Below are 22,766 nucleotides of genomic sequence, written 5' to 3' on the forward strand. Positions count from 1 at the left end.
TTAAAATGTTATTTAATTATAATCAATTCAGATTACAATTTGAGTAGGCACTTGTGCCTGGTGGCCACTGTATTGGGAAATACAGTGAATTGACACTGATTAAAAAGCATCACAACATTTTTGCTTTTTAAGTTAGGTTTTCCCAACATGACCAGGTCTAAAACCTTGACTTGATTTCTGTATTATGTGCAGGCACTATGCTTGGTGCTGACTATATAATGATACACAAGACACAGTGTCCTAAAAAAATATAGTCCAGTATATTCTCTCAACACCATGCTGTTTCTTAGAAGGTAGAGTAGACTTTAATGAGTGAAGTAATGCCCATCTTATTTAAAAATTACTGATGTGAACAGCAGACTACAATGTGATAAAAAATTGCTTTGCATGCTGTTTGAAGCTTTGTTACTAGAGCAATGTTTATTGTTTTTCTTTTTTACATGGATAATTTATACATTTAAAAAACATCACCTAGGTAAAGTACGTGTATAGTTTTGTCATTTCAGACTTCGCACTAGGTTTGTATCCTCAAGTATTATCAAATTCTGGAAAACTTGCCAATTTAAATCAGCATTTGAATCCTGGCTCTGCCACTTTCTAGCTTTTGTGCATTGAACAAATCACTCATAATTTCCAAACCTCAGTTTATTCATCTCCAAATGGGATAGTTAACACCCCTTTTCGTGGTGTCCTTGAAAGGTGTGAAACATAATAAGTGAATACGTTAAAATAATAACATAGCTAACATTTAATACTCCCCACTATACACTAGGCACAGCATTAGGCACTTGGCATACATCAATTTATTTAACCTTTCTATCAGCGTTATGAAGGTACCATTTGTATTCCTGCTTTAAAGATGAGGAAATTAAGGCATAGCCTCATGCATGCTCTTCAGCAGAGTGCACACTCAACTGTTTTGTTTTTTTTTTTTGATTCTATCTTTATTCTTATTCTTACTGATGGTGTCCTGTGGTTAAGGACCACTCCATACAGACATAGCCAGTTGAACATTAAATAAGATCACATTGCTAGTTTATTTTTTATTTTTTGTAAATTGGTTAGATATTGTTCATTTGTTAGTTTCTTTTCTGAAACTCCACTTACTATTATTTCTCCTCCTTTTACAAACTGGATTCTGGGCTGGATAAACAGCATATCGGAAACGTAGATGATGTCACATATGATGTCCATAATAATCCAGTAGAGTGTGTTGTCTGGTGTTTGATATGGAAAGAAGAGACGCAGGGGGATAAACCAGCAGTTCCAGTTATAAGCAATGGTGATAAGTAAGAGCCACAGAAGATAGAGTCGATCTAGAAAAACAATTGGAGTCATCCAAATGTCATGGAATAAAGATTGTAAAAGAATTCTCTTGCTTAATTTGATCAAATGGAGACACTAGCTTTTGGAGATAAGCAATTTGCATTAAGGCCTCTATTAAACATTCAATACAATTCTGCTGCTAAAGTGGGAAGCATTGTACGGTAGGAGGAAGGTAAACTGAACTTATTAACTCAGCAGTGGACAATCTCTTTCCTGTTTCATGGCCACACTGACTCTATCCCAGTGGGTAACCACACTATATGGAGTCAGGAAAGTGGAAACCCAAGAAGTCAGAGAGACACTGCTCAGGCCTCCCCTGCAGTTCAGCCACGGACCCCTGCAGCTCAGCCACGGAGGAACAGGTCTCTGCTGCTCCGTGGTTGAGCTGCAGGCCTACCCAGAGCAAGGCCAAATCCTGCCAGGGCTTTTCTCTCGGGGACAGCAGACTATGTGCCCATTAAGGCCGTCTGCATCCCTTCACCTACAGCCTTCCTTTGCCCAAGGGAGACCATAGGAGGAAATTGTTTAATTAGAATAATTAACAGTGTGAAGCCCTGGAAGAAGATGGATGCTTTATGAGTGTGTGTGTGTTTGTGTGTGTGTGTGTGTGTGTATACACATATTGCTGAGTGGTTTGGGGCCTTCTTTTCAAAGGTTATTATGTGTAAGACAGGCCACCTTTTAAAAACAGGCAGGAATCTATTATTTCTTCTTTCCACTAGAGAGGGGCCAATAATCCTTTGCAGATTATGTATCTTATATTATACTTTCTAGAAACATTCAGAACATGGCTGGGAAAAACAGATGCTCCCTGTGACTTTGGGCCACAGGGGTTTTTGGTGATAGCCAGCCCTCCCAGTGGTTTGCTTGTGGTACCTGTGTGTGAATCTATGCTCCCTGGAAGTCTAATTTTTTTCAGGTACTCTCTCAGAGGAGCCTTCTGGAATTTCCAACACAACATGCCTTGGTAATCTTCTTTTTTTAGCTTAGAATCACTTTCTTGTATTGGTGCTACAGCTGTGGGCTTTGCTTTATAGGGGAAAAAAGAAGCGATATTTTAAATAGGTTAGTGAAACTTGGCTTAATCCACAAAAATTTAGATTTGATGAATGCAGAGCATTTGAAACTATTCTTCTCTCAATACAGAAAGATGAGACAAAACTCTTAGGTTTAAAATAGTGACATTTCATTGTATGTATATCAAAACAGCATGTTTCACACTTTAAATGTATACATAAAAAATAAAGTAAAATAAAACGATAACGATAACAATTACCCAAGTAAGGAAACATTGGAATTTGAGAAATACATGGCAAGTTTAAAAATCAGTAATAAAGTGCCACATAGGTATTACAAAACAAATGCACACCATCCCACAGGTTTTAGTTTGGTGCTAAAGTATATATCTTTCACATATATCCTTCAAATCATGGGTAAACAAAGCTCAAAATAGTATTTTCAGTCTTTGTCAAGCTATAAAGACTGATTTCTTTAAGCCTCACCTCTTTAAAAATAAACATATAACACATAGGTCCTTTTGAAAACTCAATCTTCCTTATAGAACTATAAGGAAGTCCTCAACTCTATCCTATGTAATTAACAATTTGATTCATATTTATCTGTTATTAAACAAACTTTCTGAAATCTCTTAGATATATGTGTGTATGCATACATTATCAGACCCACACACATGTATGGATCACTCTCAAAATAAACTATTTGTACCTAAATTATTTGTTTCAGGATCTATTTGGGGGATCCAAATTGCATGATTTGTATTTTGCAAATCATATCTCCTCATGACTTCCTTCTTCCTGGTACTTTAAGGGGACCATGCTTACCCTTTTGTGGGCTGGCTTCAGGTGAGGATAATTCTCCATCTATCAGCTTTTTCTTGTATAGGGCTGTCCTTTGACGCATCCTTTGCACCAGGTTGTGTAGCTGAGCATCAGCATATTCATTTATGACAGGGGCTCCAGGTGGTTTGCTCTTTGGACTTAAAGAGGAAGAAAAAAGACTAGAGTTAGAGATGGGCCCAGGAGAAGATACCCACAGGGGAGAGATTAAGTATTTTCACTTTCCTTATATATTCAATATTATTAATTTCCCCCTTTTGCAATTGAATAGAATAATCCAAACATTAACATTTGATGGGAATAGTTTTGGTGGAATATAGATTTGTCACAGAAAAATTAAAATCCACAAACAGCAAATGTTAATTTTTTAAAATATCAGATCTTAATGACTGTGATTCCATCATTGAATTCTATCACTAGGAGAATAAAAGTGTAGCTTTCACAGTTGTCAGAAATCTAAGATGGTCCCAAGATTTCCTGTGGATTGGTATCCACATCCTGCATCATCCTGGGTACAACAAATATGGGATTTGCTCCCCTGTTTAGTGTGTTTATATGGTATTTTTCTCTTCAAAATAATGAGATTATACAGGTGGACCTGATCTAATTAATGAGTCCTTTAGGAACAGTTTCTTCAGCTGGTGACAGCGCAGGAAGTCACAAGATAACTTGAAGCATAAGATGGTTGTTAATTGAGAGAAATCCTGTATTGTTGAGTTCTAGTGAAGACCACTGGATAAGAATTACGTGAGGACTCTTAATAGACTAAGAGTAATCTTGGCTAGTTTATAAGTAGAAAACAGGGACCTTACTTCTACAACCACAAGGAACTGCTTTTTGTCAATAACTTGAATATGTTAGAAGGTAAATCTTCTCTAAAGCCTCCAAATGAGAGATTTGCCTGGCCTGGCACCTTGATTTCAGCCTGGTGAAACTTTAAGTAGAGAACCCAGCCAAGACCACCCATACTTCTGCTCTATGGAACTATGAATTAATGAATAGGTGTTAAACCACTAAGTTTGAGGTAATTTGTATTAAATATAGCTGGTGTGTCTTTAATAAACTTCCTTTCCAAGAAAACACATGAACAGACTGATAGAGTATTGGATATAGACTAGTAAAGATCTGAATTTTCTTTCACATTTCTTCTAGACATCTACTCCTTTTCTTCCACTGTTCAACACTGGGTCTACATTGGTCCATGTTGGCTGTATCCATTTTTTTATATATTTATTTTTTAGTTATTGGTGGACACAACATCTTTGTTTTTGTATGTGGTGCTGAGGATCGAACCTGGGCCACACGCATGCCAGGCAAGAGTGCTACCGCTTGAGCCACATCCTCAGCCCCCCCCCTCCCCGTATCCATTTTTATCCATTTTTGTCTCCTCACATTCATACATTTCCTTTCCTTCTCAATTCTAAACTGGAATACATGGATTTTCACATTGGAACTGTGTAACTTGCAGATTTCATTTAAGAGAATACTACTTGTATTTGTTAATGAGCTCCTTCCTATACTCTACCTGGTCCAAGAATGTGTCACTTATATAACTGTTTACAGATTCTAAGACTATCGGTGTTTTTATCTCTTTATTTTTTTTATTCTCCTAATTTATGCCTGTTTCAAGGGTCAAGTATCCTGTATCAGTATTAAGAGTCTTCACTTAGATAAGACATTTATAAGTATATAAGAATGGTGAAGACTGAATTACAGTGGAAAAAAATTAGATGCATCTTAAAAAAATACAGAAATGGATGGACTCTAGGTCTATAAAGCCAGAATAACCTTTTATGATAAGAATCGGCATAGATTTCATCCTATTGATTCATTTTTCTGATAATTAAAAAACATATTTCTGATACATAAAAAACATAAAATTATACATATTTATTGAATATCGTATGATGTTTTAATGAATGCTTTGATTCTTTCTTAAAATATAGTATGCTACGAAGCAGTTATTAAGCTTCTTTTTTTATGTATAGCAAGAATGGATGAGTTAGAGACTGGTCCTATGAATATTCATAGAAGAATCTAAATAAATACCAAACAATAAATAATAAGGTGTTTTAGTCAACTTTTTTCACTACTGTGACAGAGCATCTGACAAGAACAATTTTAGAGGAGGAAAAATTTGCATGGGGGCTCATGGTTTCATAAGTCTCAGTCCATAGACAGCTGGATCCATTCCTTGGGGCATAACATAAGGCAGAACATCATGGTGGAAAAGTGTGGTGGAGGAAAGTGGCTTAAGATATCACAATAAGAAGCAGAGAGAGAGTGGTCCATTTATCAAAGACAAAATATATATCCCAAAGGCATACCCCCAGGGACCCACCTCCTCCAGCCACACAGTACCAGCCTATAGTTACCACTCAGTTAATCCCTATCAGGGGATCAATTCTCAGATTGGGTTAAGGTTCTCATAACCCAATCAGTTCACCTCTAAACCGTCTTGCACTGTCTCACCCATGAACTTTTGGGGGAGACCTTATATTCAAATCAAAACATAAGGATATGTGAACATAGTACTATGCTTAGATTGTACTTGGGCTGGGCTGTTAAGGACAGGACATTTGTTAAATCTTAAGGGATTAACAGACCTTTGACAGAAGTGAAGTACTGGACTTCTAAGCCTGGAGAGCAGTACAAAGACATGAAAGAACATGATATATTCAGCAAATATTTTGGTGCGTACATGTGGATGGGGCCAGGTTCAGAGTGTGGCAAGAATGATGGTGGTTGGGTCTGGAAGCGCATGATGAGTAGAGAGAAGTTTTGCTGGTTTTATATTTCAGAGTTTGGACTTGAAGCTGTAGAGAAGAGTTAGGGCGGACTATTATGCAAATGAGGAACAGAGGCAGATAGATTTGTATTTTGGAGAATTAGCAATAATAAGAGGATGGGTGGAAGAGGGGCATCATGAAAGCATGTAGATGAAGAACACAGTTATTCTAATAGGTGACATTAGAACTGACTAAAGGGGAAGAGAGGTTAAAGAAACACTTTACAAGAACTCACAGGATTCGGTGAATTTTATGGAGTTTGGGGTAACTCAAAAAAAGAATCGGGAATGACTTCCAAATTTTTATTACAAGAGACTAGGTTCATGATGATGACATGAATATAAATAGAAATCTGGAAGTCAGGTATTTCTGTGTAGCGGGTACACAAAAAAATGATTTCTTTTTGTTTATGTGTGTGTAGACTCAGTTCACAGTATTTGTAAGACCTTGTGTGATAGGTACTTTTTTGTGTGACTAAGTAGACATTCACAAATACAGTTGTGCAGAGATTGATATCAGTCCACATGGGATATTCGAAACAATGTGGGGATGATGTCATCATACACTGTGAGGTTCTCAAGGTCAGAATTAAATATTTTCTTTGTACTTCACAAGCCCTAGGACAAAGTAGATTTTTAAATAATTACTTGTTAAATAAACCTGCTACTTCTAACCTTTTGCTTGACCTTATTTGATCTTCTGCAATGCTTTAAAAGAATCTATAAAAAGCAAAGTTAAGGGTTAGTGGATCATTAACTATAAAGTCCGGTATTCATACTGTCAAATGTCTGATTCAAGCCCTAAAACCTAAAGAGAATATTTCTTCATTTCTTGAATTATCTATAAGCCCTAATTGACCCTATACTTGCCTCTTAATCTTACCAGTTTGTATTGTATAAATGTACCTCACATTTAAAATGCTGAAAATAATATTAGAAACATGACAGTATTTCAAATACATGTCTATATTTCAGCTACTATAAATTTTTATTTCTGTGTTAGCTGGAACATTAATATGCTATTGTAGTTCATCTTCTCTTCTTTTTTGTTGACTTCTTTTCTAGATAATCCTCACTAGTCTTTACCTCTAATTGCATACACATAGAAGCTATGTATGTATTTTTCTTCAGGTTATTTTGTGACTGAACAGTTAAAGATAGAGATGAAGAAAGACATATTTCACGACATAATTAACCAAGTGTGGGTAGAAGAGGAAATCAACTGATTTGCTTAAACTATTTTATTTGAACTGCATTTGATATTTCTAGTTTACATTGTATGGTTTTTAAAGAATCCCTTCTCATAACTGCATGATGAAAGAATTGGTAGGCAGGAAAAATATTTTACAAATTTAGATACACAATTTTGGAAAAAAATGTTTTCATATTTGGAAGGAAGATCTTATTGAATCATCTCTTATTGAGAAGTATGTATGAGATTTCTAAAATTGATTTATGTACCTGTGTGAAAGAAAGAAGAATGAATTAGTTATTGTTAAAATGAATTTTTGTGACTTTAAAAATAAGAGTACATAAAATTCTCATTAAAATTGATGAAAAAGTAGGATTATACCAGTGTTCCTCATTTCTTACAATTCAACCAGTCATACAGGCAGAAAAACGTTGTGTAATTGACAGTTGTCTCTGTTGGGATTCACAGAAGCTTTTGCTCGGGTGAGAAACATGCCTTCCTTTTTGTAAAGTGGGAAAAAGTCATTGTGAAAGGACAGATAGGAAAGAAAAGCTCATAGTTTCTAGGTGTACTCACTAATATCAGTTTTAAGAAAGAGTAAACCTTAAAGATATAAATGTTAAAATTCTTTTAGAATTGTCTTTGTTTATTAGGACGTTTGGAAAGTTTTCATATATATTCAGAAAAGACATGTTCTCTAGTTTAAGATGGCTGTTTTAGCATAATATGAAAGGATGACTAGTTTAAAAATTTCTTTCTTTGCATTTAGTTTTTATTTTGAATTGACACATAATAATGAATTTATGGGATACACTGTGAATTAGATACATGTATGCCATGTGTAATGATCAAATCAGGATAATTACCATTTTTATCTCTTTCAGAATTTGCCATTCCTTTGTGTCAGGAACTTTTGAACTTCTCTGTTCTCTCTTCTAGTTTTTTTTTTTTTTTTTTTTTTTTTAATATGCTGTGAAGTATAGTTGCTACTATGCTGTAGAACACTGACACTTATCTCTAAGAGTATTTTGGTACCCATCGTTCAATCTTTCTCTATCCCTCTTTCTATCCTCTAGTGACCACTAATCTACTTTTATTTCTATGAGATCGCCTTTTTTGGCTTCTGCATATAAATGAGAACATTGTCTTTCTGTGCCTGGCTTATTTCACTTAACACAACATCCTTCAGTTTCATCCCTGTTACCACAAATGACAGAATTTCATCTCTTTTTATGGTGGAACAATACCACATTTTCTTTAAGATGAAAAATTTTGATGGGGACGATATGACAGGATGAGTACACAGAGATATTAAACCTTAAAGTCTTACACATTTTAACATACAACCCCAAATCGATCACCTAGAATTTGCCTTTAAAGGTCAGGCTGAAACTGACAGGGAAGCACAGTTGAACTTCAAGCAGAAGAGAGAAAGGATTAAATATGTTTTAGAAAAGTAATTGGAAATACAAAGAAGATAGCTGTGGAGAGAAAGGAATATGACTTGGACAAGAGAGATAATCAATTTAAATTATGTGGGTTAACAGAAAAGTATGAAATTTCAAGTTTGGTCAGTGTACTGCATCGAATAGTATCTGCCAAGATTTATGTTCACCTGGAACCTCAGCATATTTAGAAAGAAGTTATTTGCATATTTAATTATGAATGGTTCCTGGCTTAACATTGTTCAGCTTATGATGTTTTGACTTCATGATGGGGCAAAAGTGAGAAGCACTCAGTAGTAACTTCACTTTGGACTTGGAATTTTGATCTTTTTTTCTGGGCTAGTGATACCCAGTATGATAACTCTTGGGATGCTGGGCGGCATCAGTGACCCAATCAGCCATACCACTGTGAGGGCAAACAACTATGGAGTGCTGTGTTGCTAGACTATGATGTTTGGTAAGTTAGGTATATTAAATGTGTTTTTTGGGGGGAGCTGGGGATTGAAACCAGGGTCTCATGCATGCAAGGCAGACACTCTACCACTGAACTATATCCCCAGCCCTTAAACGCATTTTTTGACTTTATGATATTTTCAACTTAATGATGGGCTTATTAGGATGTAACCTTATCATAAATTAAAGAGTATGTGTACTTAAGTTTAATTTACACTGCAGCAGGGTAGGCCCCTTAGTCTAGTGACTAGATTCCTTATAAGAAGGCCACATGGCTGGGCACAGTGGAGCACACTTGTAATCCCAGGGACCCAGAGGCAGGAGGATCATAAGTTTGAGATTAGCCTCAGCAACTTAGACAGACCCTCAGTGAGACTGTATCTTGAAAGAAATAATAAAGATGACTGGGAATGAAGTCATGGAGAAAGCACATAGTAAGAATACCATGTGATAAAAGAGGCAGAACGTGGGCAATCACTGGAAGCTATAGGAGAGGCATGGAACAGAGTCACCCCCTGTGCTTTCTGGAGACACCTTGATTTGGGGCTTCTAGCCTCCAGAACTGTGAGAATAAATTTCTGTTATTAATAGTCATTCAGTTTGTGGTGATTTGTTATGGCAGCCCTAGGAAATGAATCTAAGGTAACGACATGGACAATTGTGATACCACATGGGCGATTCAGATGGTATTATAAGAGAAATTTAAATACATTTGTGAAGTTTAGTATATGTTAAACTCGAGGTATGATTTAAAAATTATTTTTTTTTCTTTAAATACATTTAGTACAGCAGGCAGTTGAGAAGTTGGGTCTTGAGGCCGGAAGGGAGGGCAGAACTAGAGCTGTTGAGCAAGGATTCCTTGGTGGACATTCTGTGGAGGAGATTACCACTAAGAGCTTGCATAGAACAAGAAAAGATTGGGAGTTCACAACCCAGGAATTTGCTGACATTTAAGGAGTAGCATTAAAAGAAGGTACTGAGAAGTAGCAATTAGGCAGATCTAAGAGAGAAAAATGTCACAAAAACCAGGGACAGTAACAGTTTGAAAAAGGAGGTCAGTGGTGTCTCATGCCGCACACAAAATGAGTAGGATGAGGGCTAGAGGAGGGCTTTAATTTTAGAAAGCAAAATTTCATGGGTATTCTTTAAGAAAATTGGTTAAGAAAATGTGCAATGCTATTGAATTTTGTCATTTTTTCCCCATTATTAAGTATTTTGTAAAAAAGCTATGTAGAATCTGCCTTTTTTTTTTCTCTAAATACTATTTGGATTTCCATTTATTATTTTCAAACTCATTTAAACCTAGTATTTATTTCCTCTAATAAAATCTTGGATCACTTTGGCTTGGGCAAATTTTACTAGATTTCTTTTAATTCTTAATTAGGAGTCATTTTCTTTTTAACCAATGTTAATTAATTTTTCAAAAATTCCTGTTGAAGTTCTTTTAAGGGGTTGGAGTTGTGGCTCAGTGGTAGAGTGCTTGCCTAGCATATGTGAGGCACTGGGTTCAGTCCTCAGCACAACATAAAAATAAATGAACAAAATAAAGGTATTGTGTCCTTCTACACTTAAATTTTTTTTTAAAGTGCTTTTAAACGCAACTTCTATCTTGTTGATAACACAGAAATTAGGCAAGGAGTATTATATTCAAATTTGGGAAATTGCGGGGAGAGGGAGGAGCAGGTATTTTTTTTCTTTTGCTATGTTTTGGCAATTATTAGTGATAAATTCAGATGACTGCTTTCAAAATTTACATTTACAAAAAAGTAACTGGGGCCAGGTGTAGTGTCCCATGTGTGTAATCCCAGAATCTCAGGAGGCTAAGGCAGGAGGATGAGTGAGTTCAAAGTCAACCTCACCAACTTAGCAAGGCCCTAAGCAACTCAGTGAGGCCCTGTTTCTAAATAAAATATTTAAAAAAAGGGCTGGGCAGGGCAATTAGACAGGAGGAATGAATTAAAGAGCAGATTATGCTAAGTGAAGCTACCTAAAAAACAAATGCCAAATGTCTTCTTTGATATAATGAGAGCAACTAAGAACAGAGCAGGGAGGAAGAGCATGAGGAAAAAATTAACATTAAACAGAGATGAGAGGTGGGAGGGAAAGGGAGAGAGAAGGGAAATTGCATGGAGATGGAAGGAGACCCTCATTGTTATACAAAATCACATATAAGAGGTTGTGAGGGGAATGGGAAAATAAACAAGGGAGAGAATTAAATTACAGCAGATGGGGTAGAGAGAGAAGATGGGAGGGGAGGGGAGGGGGGATAGTAGGGGATAGGAAAGGTAGCAGAATACAACAGTTACTAATATGGCATTATGTAAAAACGTGGATGTATAACCGATGTGATTCTGCAATCTGTATTTGGGGTAAAAATGGGAGTTCATAATCCACTTGAATCAAATGCATGAAATATGATATGTCAAGAGCTTTGTAATGTTTTGAACAACCATTAAAATAAGAATTAAAGAGATACAAATAGAAAAAGAGGAACTCAAACTATCACTATTTGCCAATGACATGATTCTATATTTTGAAGAGCCAAACCCATCAGAAAACTTCCAGAATTAATAAATGAATTCATCAAAGTAGAAGGATATAAAACCAACAAACATGAATCAAACACTTTTCTGTCCATTAGTGACGAATCTTCAGAAAGAGAATTAGTAAAACTACCCCTATCACAATAGCTTAAAAAGTATATCTGGGAACAAAAGAGGCGAAAGACCTATATAATGAAAACTACAGAACACTAAAGAAACAAATTAAAGAAGACCTTAGAAGATGGAAAGACCTCCCATGCTTCTGGATAGGCAGACTTAATATTGTCAAAATGGCCATATTACCAAAAGTGTTATACAGATATAATGTAATTCCTATTAAAATCCCAATGACATTCTTCATAGGACTAGAAAAAGCAATCATGAAATTCACTGGAAAAATAAGAGACCCAGAATAACCAAAGCAATCCTTAGCAAGAAGAATGAAGCAGGAGGCATCACAATACCAGAACTTAATCTCTACTATAGAGCCATTGCAACAAAAATGGCATGGTTTTGTACCAAAACAGATATGTAGACCAATGGTACAGAATAGAAGACACAGAGACAAACCCACATAAATACAGTTATCTCATACTGGACAAAAGTGCCAAAAACATTCACTGGAAAAAAAAGATAGTCTATTCAATAAATGGTGCTAGGAAAATTGGAAATCCACGTGTAGCAAAATGAAATTAAACCCTTATCTCTCACCCTGCACAAAACTCAATTCACCGTTGATTAAAGACTCAGGCACTAGAAGAGAGACCGTGACCTAATAAAAGAAAAAGTAGGCCCAAATCTTCACCATGTTGTCCTAGGATCTGACTTCCTTAACAAGAAGTGCAAGAAATAAAATCAAGAATCAATAAGTGGGATGGATTCAAACTAAAAAGCTTCTTCTCAGAAAAGGAAACAATAAGGTAAAGAGAAAGCCTATAGAACCGGAGAAAATCTTTACTACGTGTACCTCAGATAGAGCATTAATCTGCAGGATATATAAAGAACTCAATAACACCAAAAGAACAGCTAAGTACCCCAATTAATAAATAGGCTAAGGAACTGAACAGACACTTCACAGAGAAGAGATATGATTGGTCAACAAATTGAAAACATGTTCAACATCTCTAACAATTAGAGAAATGCGAATTGAAACTCCTCTAAGATTTAAACTCACTCCAGTCAGAGTGGCAATTATCAAGAGTACAAGTAACAATAAATTTTAGTTAGGATGTGGGGAAAATGGTATACTAATACCTTGCTGGTGGGACTGTAAATTGGTGCAACCAGTCTAGAAAGCAGTATGAAGATTCCTCAGAAAACTTGGCATGAAAACACCATTTGACCCAGTTATCACACTACTTGATATATACGCAAAGGATTTAAAATCAGCATAGTATAGTGATGCAGCCACATCAATGTTTATAGCAGCTCAATTCACAATAGCCAAACTATGGAACCAACCTAGGTGCCTTTCTAAATATGAATGAATAAGGAAAATGTGGTATATATACACAAGGGAATATTAGTCATCCTTAAAGAAGAATGAAATTATGGTATTTGCAGGTAAATAGATGGAGCTGGAGACTATTATGCTAAGTGAAATTAACCAATTTCAAAGAACTAAAGGCTGAATGTTTTCTCTGATATGTGGATGTTAATTCACAATAAGGGGGGTGGTGCTAGGGAAGAACAGAGTTACTTTAGATTAGGTAGAGGGGAGGGAAGGGGGAAGGAAGGGTAGTAGAATGAATCAGACATTGTTACCACATGTACAGATATGACTACATGACTGATGTTATTCTGCATCATGTACAACTAGAAGATTGAGAAATTATACTCCATTTATGTATGATGTGTCAAAATGTATTCTAATGTCATGTATAATTAATTAGGAAAAAAAGGGCTGAGTATGTGGTTTAGGGGTTTAGTGTCCCTGGATTAGCAAGAAGGTGGCCATTGACAAACCAGAAATAGGCTTCATGGGAAACTAATCCTAGCAATGCTTGATCTCAGACTTCTTATTTCCAGAATGATGAGAAAATAAACTTCGGCTGTTTTATCCACTCAGTTTGTGGTATATTGTTACGGCAGCACTAGCAGACTGACGTGAAACACATGTGTGTCCATAAAAAAAGGGGTAAAGTTATTTTAAGAAGTGGATGAAAATAATAGGGTAAATGCCATAAAGGCCTATAAATGTTAGCAAATATATTTTATAAAAATCTATAATGTTGTAAAACAAGATATTATTACCAGTAAACCAGCAAATCTGAGAAGATTAGAAAAAGCAGAGAGCACATGGGTTCTTAACTCATGCAATGCTTCCAAATTGGGCAGTGCTCAGAACAGTGTGGCTTTTGTCATCAGTGAAGAAAATCACTACCCACAATACTCCTAAGAGATGTTTATCACAAAGTCAGAGGTTTCTGGAAGTATTCTACCCTTGGAGGGAGTGAAGACAAGGAGCCAGAAGGAGCCATGATCAACCATATTCAGAATTGTGATGTAGTTTTCTCCAGCCCCAAACTTGTGTCAGGTGAATGGGAGCAGAAACAACTGACCCTGGGCAGTGAGAGAGAATCTGAATTTGAGAGACAGAGTTATTTCCCGATGTAGATGATCAAATTCAGAAGGAATGGGGAACTCTATGCCAAGACAAAGAGTAAGTGCTATAATCTCCTTGGCAATGTTTAATCCCACGACCATTGTAAGATGAATACAATAAACAAAACAGCATTTAGAGAAATTCCATACCACACAGTGGGGTAGGGTAGGCAGATAGAGTGAGAGGGAGTTTGGTAGGAGTGATCTCCCCCCAGATATAGGTGATAAAACAAAGCAAAACAAAAACCTAAAAATAACAAAGCTAACCTGCTTTCTATTATCCCTATGTATTAATAATTAAACAATGTCAATGATAAAATCTTCTGCTCCTTCTTGGTATGCTACTGATTCTATACAAATTATGTGGAATTTCAATTACAAAGCTGATCACACAGCCAAAAATTGCCAGAAATTATACAAAATCAATACTATGAAGATTGATTACAATCCTAAAGAAAACAAAGAGAAAAACTAATATCCAAGGGAACAGATTTAACAAAATCAATTATAATTTCAAAAAGAATTATATCTTCTTAGACATAAGAGAGATTGTCTTTTATGTTAATTGGCATGGATTATTGTGAAAGGGAATCGACTCGTGAATTAGAGATAAAAAATTTGATTACCTAAAAGCTAAAATAAAATAATAATAAAAACAAAATAAGATGTGAAATTAGGCAAATTGCAGAATGAACAAACATGGCTGGAGAGAAAATTAGTAAGCTGAAGAATTTTCCCAGAAAGTAGCACAAAAAGGTCAACAGGTGTAGAGAAGGCAAGAAAAGGTAAGAAGGGCACGGAGGATAGATCTAGACATTCCAACACCAATATAGTTTCTCAAAGGAGATCTTAAAGAAACCAGAGTCGATAAATTACCCAAAGTCACCATAGAGAAACTTTATTCAGAGCTGAAAAAATGTGCAAGTTTTCAGATTCACAAAGGTGAGTGTTTTGTCAATATGGGAGGAGGAGCTTGGTGAAAGCTTTATTGGGAAACTCTTCCATGAGGAAGAAGAATATGTTATAAGCAGGTGAGCCTATTGGTCTTCCTTCCTACCTATCCATCTCGAGTGAGATCCCTCCTAATGAGTAATCCATGTCCAGGTGAATTTACTGCATGGAAGAGGAAAAAACTTGGAAAAAGCTGAACCCAATTTTCTACCATTAAAGCACAATAATTCCAACCTCTACTAAAACATGGTGGGTGGATATCTTGGATTCTGACCAAACTTCTCCCATTGTGAGTAAATTGGATTGAGATATAGAACAGCAAGAGGCAGGTCCAACAGGGACAGGGAGTATAGAACTATTTCAACTCCCTAAAGCAAAATGTCAATTACTCTGAGGCAGATTTGTCTTTGCCGTGGCAGTAGGATGTGTGGCTAAAGTCTGGAGATGGGAGCAGGAGTTCAAGATTCAGAGATGGGCTTAATTCTTAGGGATACCAATGGATATGTGTGTGGAAAGTCCTGGCAGGAATGGGTTCCCTTCAGAGCAATTCAATAATCTAAATGCAAATGAAGGCAATTTGTAGAAAGTGGGAAAACAAGACTGCCTGAATCAATGAAGCAAAATCACGTAAGCCTTAGAGAAACCAGAAATAGCACAGAAGGAAATTAGGCTAGGGAAGGGAGAAGAAGTGGGGATGTTGATAATCAGACCTACAGAAAAGGTCATGAGTCTGCATGTGGGGATATAGGGCTGCAGGACCGATGTCTAAACTTTGATATGACCAGTTTTGACTGTGACCAGTTTATGGAGTCCTGGAGTACCAAGCCCTCCTTGACCATCTAGAAATTAGGAGATTGGATGACTGGCTGAGACAAGTTCTCAGATAGGTTCTTTTTTAAGAGAGATGGGGTGGCAAATGATCATCAGAGATACACTTTCTGACAAGGAAAATATTTGCCCAGTTTCTTTCCCCTGAAAACATAGACAACGTTTATATTCTAGGTCAAGTATTAACAGCACCTAATAAAAGAGAACAGAGAATGAACTTCTAGTTTGATATTGAACTAAAGAAGAGAGTAGTGCATATATTTAAAGGATACTCTGAGTATCAAATTAATGACTGCTTCTTTTACTTCTTTCAAATAAAGAGCCAGGAAGAGACAAGGAGTTGATCTGAAGCACAAGAAGCAAACTACACATATTGAAAAAGGTGGCAGGGAATGTGAGTAAAATTTAAATAGTGTTTGACTTTCAAATCACTAAGTGAAAGGACAAAGTGTCTAACTTCTATTATAGAAGTAGATTAATAAAGAGCAAGATGAAATTAAATAAGTTGCTGATAACTGCTGAAACTCAGTGAGAAAACTGTACTGGTAGTCTGGCTCTATATTGAAACTTCCCATAAGATATAAGCAGCTGGTAATGACTTTCCTTCTTTTTTTAGTAATTATATTTCCATAAAGAAGTTTGTACTGACTAGGTCACTGCCATCATCATGATTGCTGTCAGTTATCTGCTGCTGAGGACAGACCTGCAGGACATTCATGCCACCATTAAAAAGCCACCAACTGATATTTTACAAAGGTGCAAAGTAATTCAAAGAAGGAGGACTTTTAAACAAATCATGCTGGACCAACTGGACATTCATAGGCAAAAGAGTAAATTTCAATTTAAACCTCACACTTTATACAAAATTAACTCAAAATGGATCACAGACTTAGGTGGAAAATATAAAAGTATAAAACTTTCAGAAAAAATAGGAGACAATCTTACAGACCTAGGCTGGCAAAATGTTCTTAAATTTGACATCAAAAGCTCAGCACATAAAAGGAAAAATTGATAAACTGTACCTGATCAAAATTTTAAAAATTTTGCTTTGTAAAAGATTCTGTTAATAGTATAAAAACACAAGCTCCAGACGGGGAGAAAATATTTGCTAACTACATATCTGACAAAGGTCTAGTAACTAGAGGTTATAAAGTATTCTCAAAATTCAACAGTAAAAAACAGACAATAAGCTCATAAAATGAGCAAAAGACATGAACAGATATTTCACAGAAGAGGATAAACAGATGGCAAATAAGCACATGAAAAGATGTTCAGCATCATTACCTATTAGGAAATGCAAATTAAATCCACAATGAGATAACATTACGTATCTCTCAGAGTGGCTAAAATAAAAAAAAATAATGACAACATCAAATGTTCACAAGTCTACCAAAACTGGGTCACTCATGCACTGTTGGTTGAAATGTAAAATGGCACAATTATTCTATAAACAGTTCGGCAGTTTCTTACAAAACCAAACATCCAATTATCACATGACTACAATTGTACTCTTAGGCATTTGTCCCAGAGAAATAAAAACCCATGTTTGCACAAAAAACCATGCACAAATATTCACAAGTGCTTTATTTGTAATAACCCTAAACTGAAACAACCCAGATGTCTTTCAACAGGTGAACAGTCAAACAAACTATGGTACATTCATGTTATGTACCACAAAACAAGCAAAAGAAATGAAGTGTTGTGGAGGGCATGGGACAAGTGGAGGAACTTTGGGTTGGACAAAGGGGAGGGAGGGGTGGGGAGGGAGAATGGAGATAGGAAAGATGATAGAATGAGACAGTCAACATTACCTTAGGTACATGTATGATTGCATGAATGGTGTGACCCTATTTTGTGTACAACCAGAGAAGTGAAAAATTGTGCTCCATTAGTGTACAACGAATTGAAGAGCATTCTGCAATCATGTATAATTTATTAGAACAAATTAAAATGAATGAATGAATGAATGAATGAATGAATGAAATGAATGAACTATAGATGCACACACAACTTTGCTGAATCTTTGGGAAATTATTCTGGTTAAAAGCCAGTCTCAAAGGGTTACATTTGATGTGATTTCATTCATATACCATTTTGAAATGACAAAATTGTCCGAGATGGAGAATAGATTAGTGATTGTCTGGGATTAGGGTAGGGGTACAGTATAGAGGTAGGGAGGGAGATGGGTTTGAATATCAGAGCACAATATAAGGGAACATTGCAGTGATGGAACTGTTATGTATCTTGATTGTGGCAGTGAATTTGAGAACTTGCATATAACTATTCACACACACAATTACATGCATATAAATGAGTATACCTGGGGAAACTTGAATAAGATTGGTAGATTCTCAAAGTCAATATCTAATACTATAGTTTTCAAGATTCACCATAGTAGGGGGAATCAGATAAAGGATATATGGAATCTTTTCATATTATTTCCTACAAGGGCATGTCAATCTATAATTATATACAATTTAAATGTTTAACTGAAAAAAAGGCATCACTAACCCAATGGCAGGCTACTGACTTAGTTATGTCTAACATCCTTAGGTAAAAATATGGAGTTCTATGTCTGAAACTCAAAGTGGTCCATGGACATGTAGCACTGGCATCCTCCGGGAGCTTGTTAGGCCACCAACCCAGACCTATTGAATCAGAACCTACATGTTAGAAGCTCCTCAGATGATTTGTGTGCACATTAAAGTTTGAGAAATATTGTTGACAGGAGTAATCTTGCAAGTTTAAATACCTAAAGTGCCGACAGGAGCCCTACTTTTTTTCTAAGCTTAAGCACTATTTCTCTTTCTTAGGGAATGGTAGAAATCCTGATTTTTCTGAAAATTTAGGTGTGTCAATATATAATTCTTACAAAACTCAATGAGATAGGCTTTATTATGTTCTTTTCAGAGAAACTGATGCCCTGTCTACATGATTGAAGGGCTAGACATACAAATAGTTGATAAAAAGATAAAAAATAAATTTTAACAAAGGTAGAAAAGAAATGAAAATAACTAGAACTCAATGTTTGCTCACATTTGAAGGTGAACATTTGGATACTCATTTGTCAAAATAGTTTATAATGATTATTTTCTCTTAAGAAATAGAGAACAGCTGGGTACAATGGCTCATGTCTGTAATGTCAGACTTAGAAGGCTGAGGCAGGAGAATCACAAATTTGAGGCCAGCCTCAGCAAGCGAGGTTCTGTCTCAAAATAAAAAGTAAAAAAGGACTGGGGATATAGGTCAATTTAAAATTCCTGAGTCCAATCCTCAGTACTGGGGAAAAAAAGAAAAAGTTGGGCTGGAGCTGTGGCTCAGAGGTAGAGTGCTCGCCTAGCATGCATGAGGCACTGGGTTCAATCCTCAGCACCACATAAAAATAAAATAAAGATGTTGTGTCCACCTATAACTAAAAATTTTAAAAAGTAGAGAACATTCAAAATATATGGAACACAACTAAATGAGAATATAGTTAATTATTCAGGTTCTATTTTAATAATACACGCTCGAAGGTGAGTTTGAATATTTAAGGTGAATGACACTAACTTCATTGTATTTTTCTTATATGTAAGGCAAAGCTGATATTTTGCTGAGGAGAATTATATGATAAACTATAGGGAAATACTTTTGAATATTTAAGAGGAAAATAGGGAACCTAAGAACATCATATGAGACTGTAACATAAATTTTGAAGACTTTTTCAGAGAGGCAGACCACTCTCCTGATGAACATTATCATCAAATTTTATAGTCAAAATTACTTACCATGTCTTGTGCAAATAATTTGTATAGTCTGTCACATACTGTATTACACTGAATATTCAATTCAAATACTCTAGTTTCTGAAGGGCATAATGGCACATAGTTGTAAAACTTACTCATAAATCATTTGGGCATGGTTGAGGGAGCTCACCATTTGATCTATTTGTAGTCAGTGCAGATCTTGGATGTGTACTGCAGATTTTTATGTAAATTGGGGACATCTATAGTCATATAAATTTTCATCTGCAACTTGATTCCTCTTAGTGAATGTGACAGAAATGTGACAGAATCATTCTATTGGCCACAAGCAAACTGCAAAAGCAATGTAAAAGAGATTATATCTTTAGAGTATTGCAGACACCCTATGGCTCTGTTCTTTTTAATTTGATATTTCAGAAGAAGAGGTAATTGTCAGCAGAATTGTACATGAATCCTTTTGGAAATCAAAGTTTACATTTGGCATTCCAGCAAAAACATAACACAGGGTGTTCTGCAATTGATAAGAGACTTGGATTAATTGGTTCTTTCCATGTTTCTTGTAGTAGCAGGTTCTTACACATCTTACTCAGGTGGTAAAATATTGGTGGTCAGAAAGGCTTTAAGTGTGAGCATGGTGAGATTGGAGGCCAAAGATCACAGCATTGTAGCTGGATGTAGGTACCTTACTGTTATATTCACGAACAGTAGATACATTTTTTTTGCTTGTGTGTGGGGGTAATTCAAGTTTGAAGTGCTAGAAATTTATATAACTTTTAGATACTTCTTTAAAAAAAAGGTTAGAAAATTAATGAATGCAAGGTCTTCTGCAAGGAACTCTGAAACTTAAGCTTTATTAGTATTGCAGTAAAGTTGCTTCAGTAGGTGTTAAAGATGTGTTAAAAATGGGTCAATATTTAAAATTCCATCATTGAGAGGTACCACTTTGCACTCATTAGGATGGCTATAATAAAAAAATAAAAAAGAGGGAAAAGAAGAGTTGGCAAGGATGTGGAGAAATTGGAAGTCATGTCCCTCCTAATTCATTTCCATAGTTCGCTCACTATGGAAAATACTTTGGCAGTTTCTCAAAAAGTTAACCATTAAATTATTATATGATCTGAAATTCTACTCTTAGGTATATATGCAAAAGATTAGAAAACAGATACTTAAGTATGTCTACATACATAATAGCACTATTCACAATAGCCAGAAGTTGGAAACTCCTCAAATGTCCACTGATGAATAAATGGATAAGCAGATTGTAGTATGTACAGACAATGAGATATCATTCAGCCATAAAAAAAGGATGAGGCACTGATATAGGCTATAATGTGGTTGAACCTTGAGAACATTATGCTAAGTGATGAGATAGACACAAAAGGTCACATGCCATATGACTCCATTTATATGAATATACAGAATAGGTAAATCCAGGGACATAGAATGTATGTTGGTGGAAACCAGAAATTGGGAAGAGCAGATAATGGGGAGAAACCACTTAATTGATAAACAAACAAACAAACAAACAAACAAAAAAGCCTTGTACTTTAGAGTGACATAAATATTTTGGAATTAGAGGTAGTATTTGCACTACTTTGTGAGCCTACTAAAAGCTACTAAATTGTTCACCTTAAAATAGATGATTTTATGTGATATGAATTTCCTCTCAAATGTTTTTAAAAATCCACTATCATCCATTCACTTAATGTACATTTATTGATGTATTAGGCTTTTGACTAGGAGCTAGATATAAAATGACTGAAGACTTTGCCCCCCCCCAAAAGCTTGCTATATCACAGGACATCACACTATAGTATGTTAAATTCCAAGGTGAAAAAAGTATCTGAATATGCTAAGAAGGTAAGTTACTTGTTTTTAAGTAATTATCAAAATGAATCCCTATGTATGGTAACATATTTGTGGAATTGGGAGTGCTTTACTTCAAAAAGACAAAGGGGCCTGAGATTGCTGTGGAAGGTAGGTGGGTTCACTTAGGGCATGTGCTATGAGGGCGAGAGTGAACAGCAGTCTGGAGATTCGAACAGGCCTGGAGATATGATCTCTCGGGAGGATCAGGAGAGAAATGTTTTGGGTGATGTATTTGTCTTCATCTTCTTAATTGGAAAGTCTTTTGAACCTAAAGTGAGACACTCTAAAATTTTGTATTGATCTTCAATTCGTGAAACTACTACACAGCACAAGTCTAGCCTCCCTTCCATATAATGAGCAGAAATTATCCAAAGACAATCATTTCCCTCCCATCATGAGCCTTAGGTTTCCAAGGATGCTTTCACATGCTCATTATCCCTTACCCCATCATCACTGGTGCCTTTCTTTGGAACACTCCAATTTGTCAGAGTTTCTTTTAGGAAGTGATGCTAAGAAGCAAACAGAATACTACAGGTAAGTTTGAGTAACACTGCTAACAGTGACATATTCTGCAATTGCATGAGTATTACGGTTTGTGTTTTAGATGGAAGCTTGATGTTGTCTCATATAGAGTCCCTCTTCTCAACTGAGTCTTTTTCTTGTGGCTCACCTTCAATCTTCAGCCAAGTCACCAAATATTTTGAACAGTTGCCTATGGAGTTTGATTCCTTGTTCCATTCCCTATGAGCATCTCCCACATATTAGATGACATTTAAAATTTCTTCATAGGGGAATGCTTTTAATTTACAAGTAGAATTAGGCTTAACTTGGTTTTTGGAGAGTTATCATATAACGTATGTTAGGATGAAAATTAGCAATGTTATTTTCTTTCCTGAAGCAGATTTAGATGATGGAGTGGAGGGAGGCAGTAGGAAAGGGGTAGGATATTGGAGTATGAAGTTGGGATTTTCAGTCTGAGAGAAATAAAGGTGTTGAAAATAAGGAAGAAATATTTTTAGATGATGAAATCAAGGGACTCTGAGGTCCATGAAAATAAATTTTGACTCCTTTTCAGTGGAACACTGGATTATTTTAAGCCACATCAAATTTACAGTTAAGGTAATGAAGATAGCCTGTATGTGGGAAAATATTTTTCTTTTCTCTCTTA

General features: G+C 35.8%; 1 protein-coding gene across 1 annotated transcript in view; it reads right to left on the minus strand.

Moving 5' to 3' along the window:
• Cngb3 (cyclic nucleotide gated channel subunit beta 3) overlaps positions 1-22,766 on the minus strand; it is a 134,202-nt gene that overhangs the window by 73,231 nt on the left and 38,205 nt on the right. Inside the window, exons 4-6 of the mRNA XM_076836248.1 lie at positions 3,168-3,322; positions 2,203-2,355; positions 1,108-1,316 (exon numbers count right to left, since the gene is read on the minus strand). Of these exons, the coding sequence (XP_076692363.1) occupies positions 1,108-1,316; positions 2,203-2,355; positions 3,168-3,322 (517 nt within the window). The remainder of the gene's footprint in view (positions 1-1,107; positions 1,317-2,202; positions 2,356-3,167; positions 3,323-22,766) is intronic.

Source organism: Callospermophilus lateralis, chromosome 16, assembly GCF_048772815.1.
Source record: "Callospermophilus lateralis isolate mCalLat2 chromosome 16, mCalLat2.hap1, whole genome shotgun sequence".
Lineage (NCBI taxonomy): Eukaryota > Metazoa > Chordata > Mammalia > Rodentia > Sciuridae > Callospermophilus > Callospermophilus lateralis.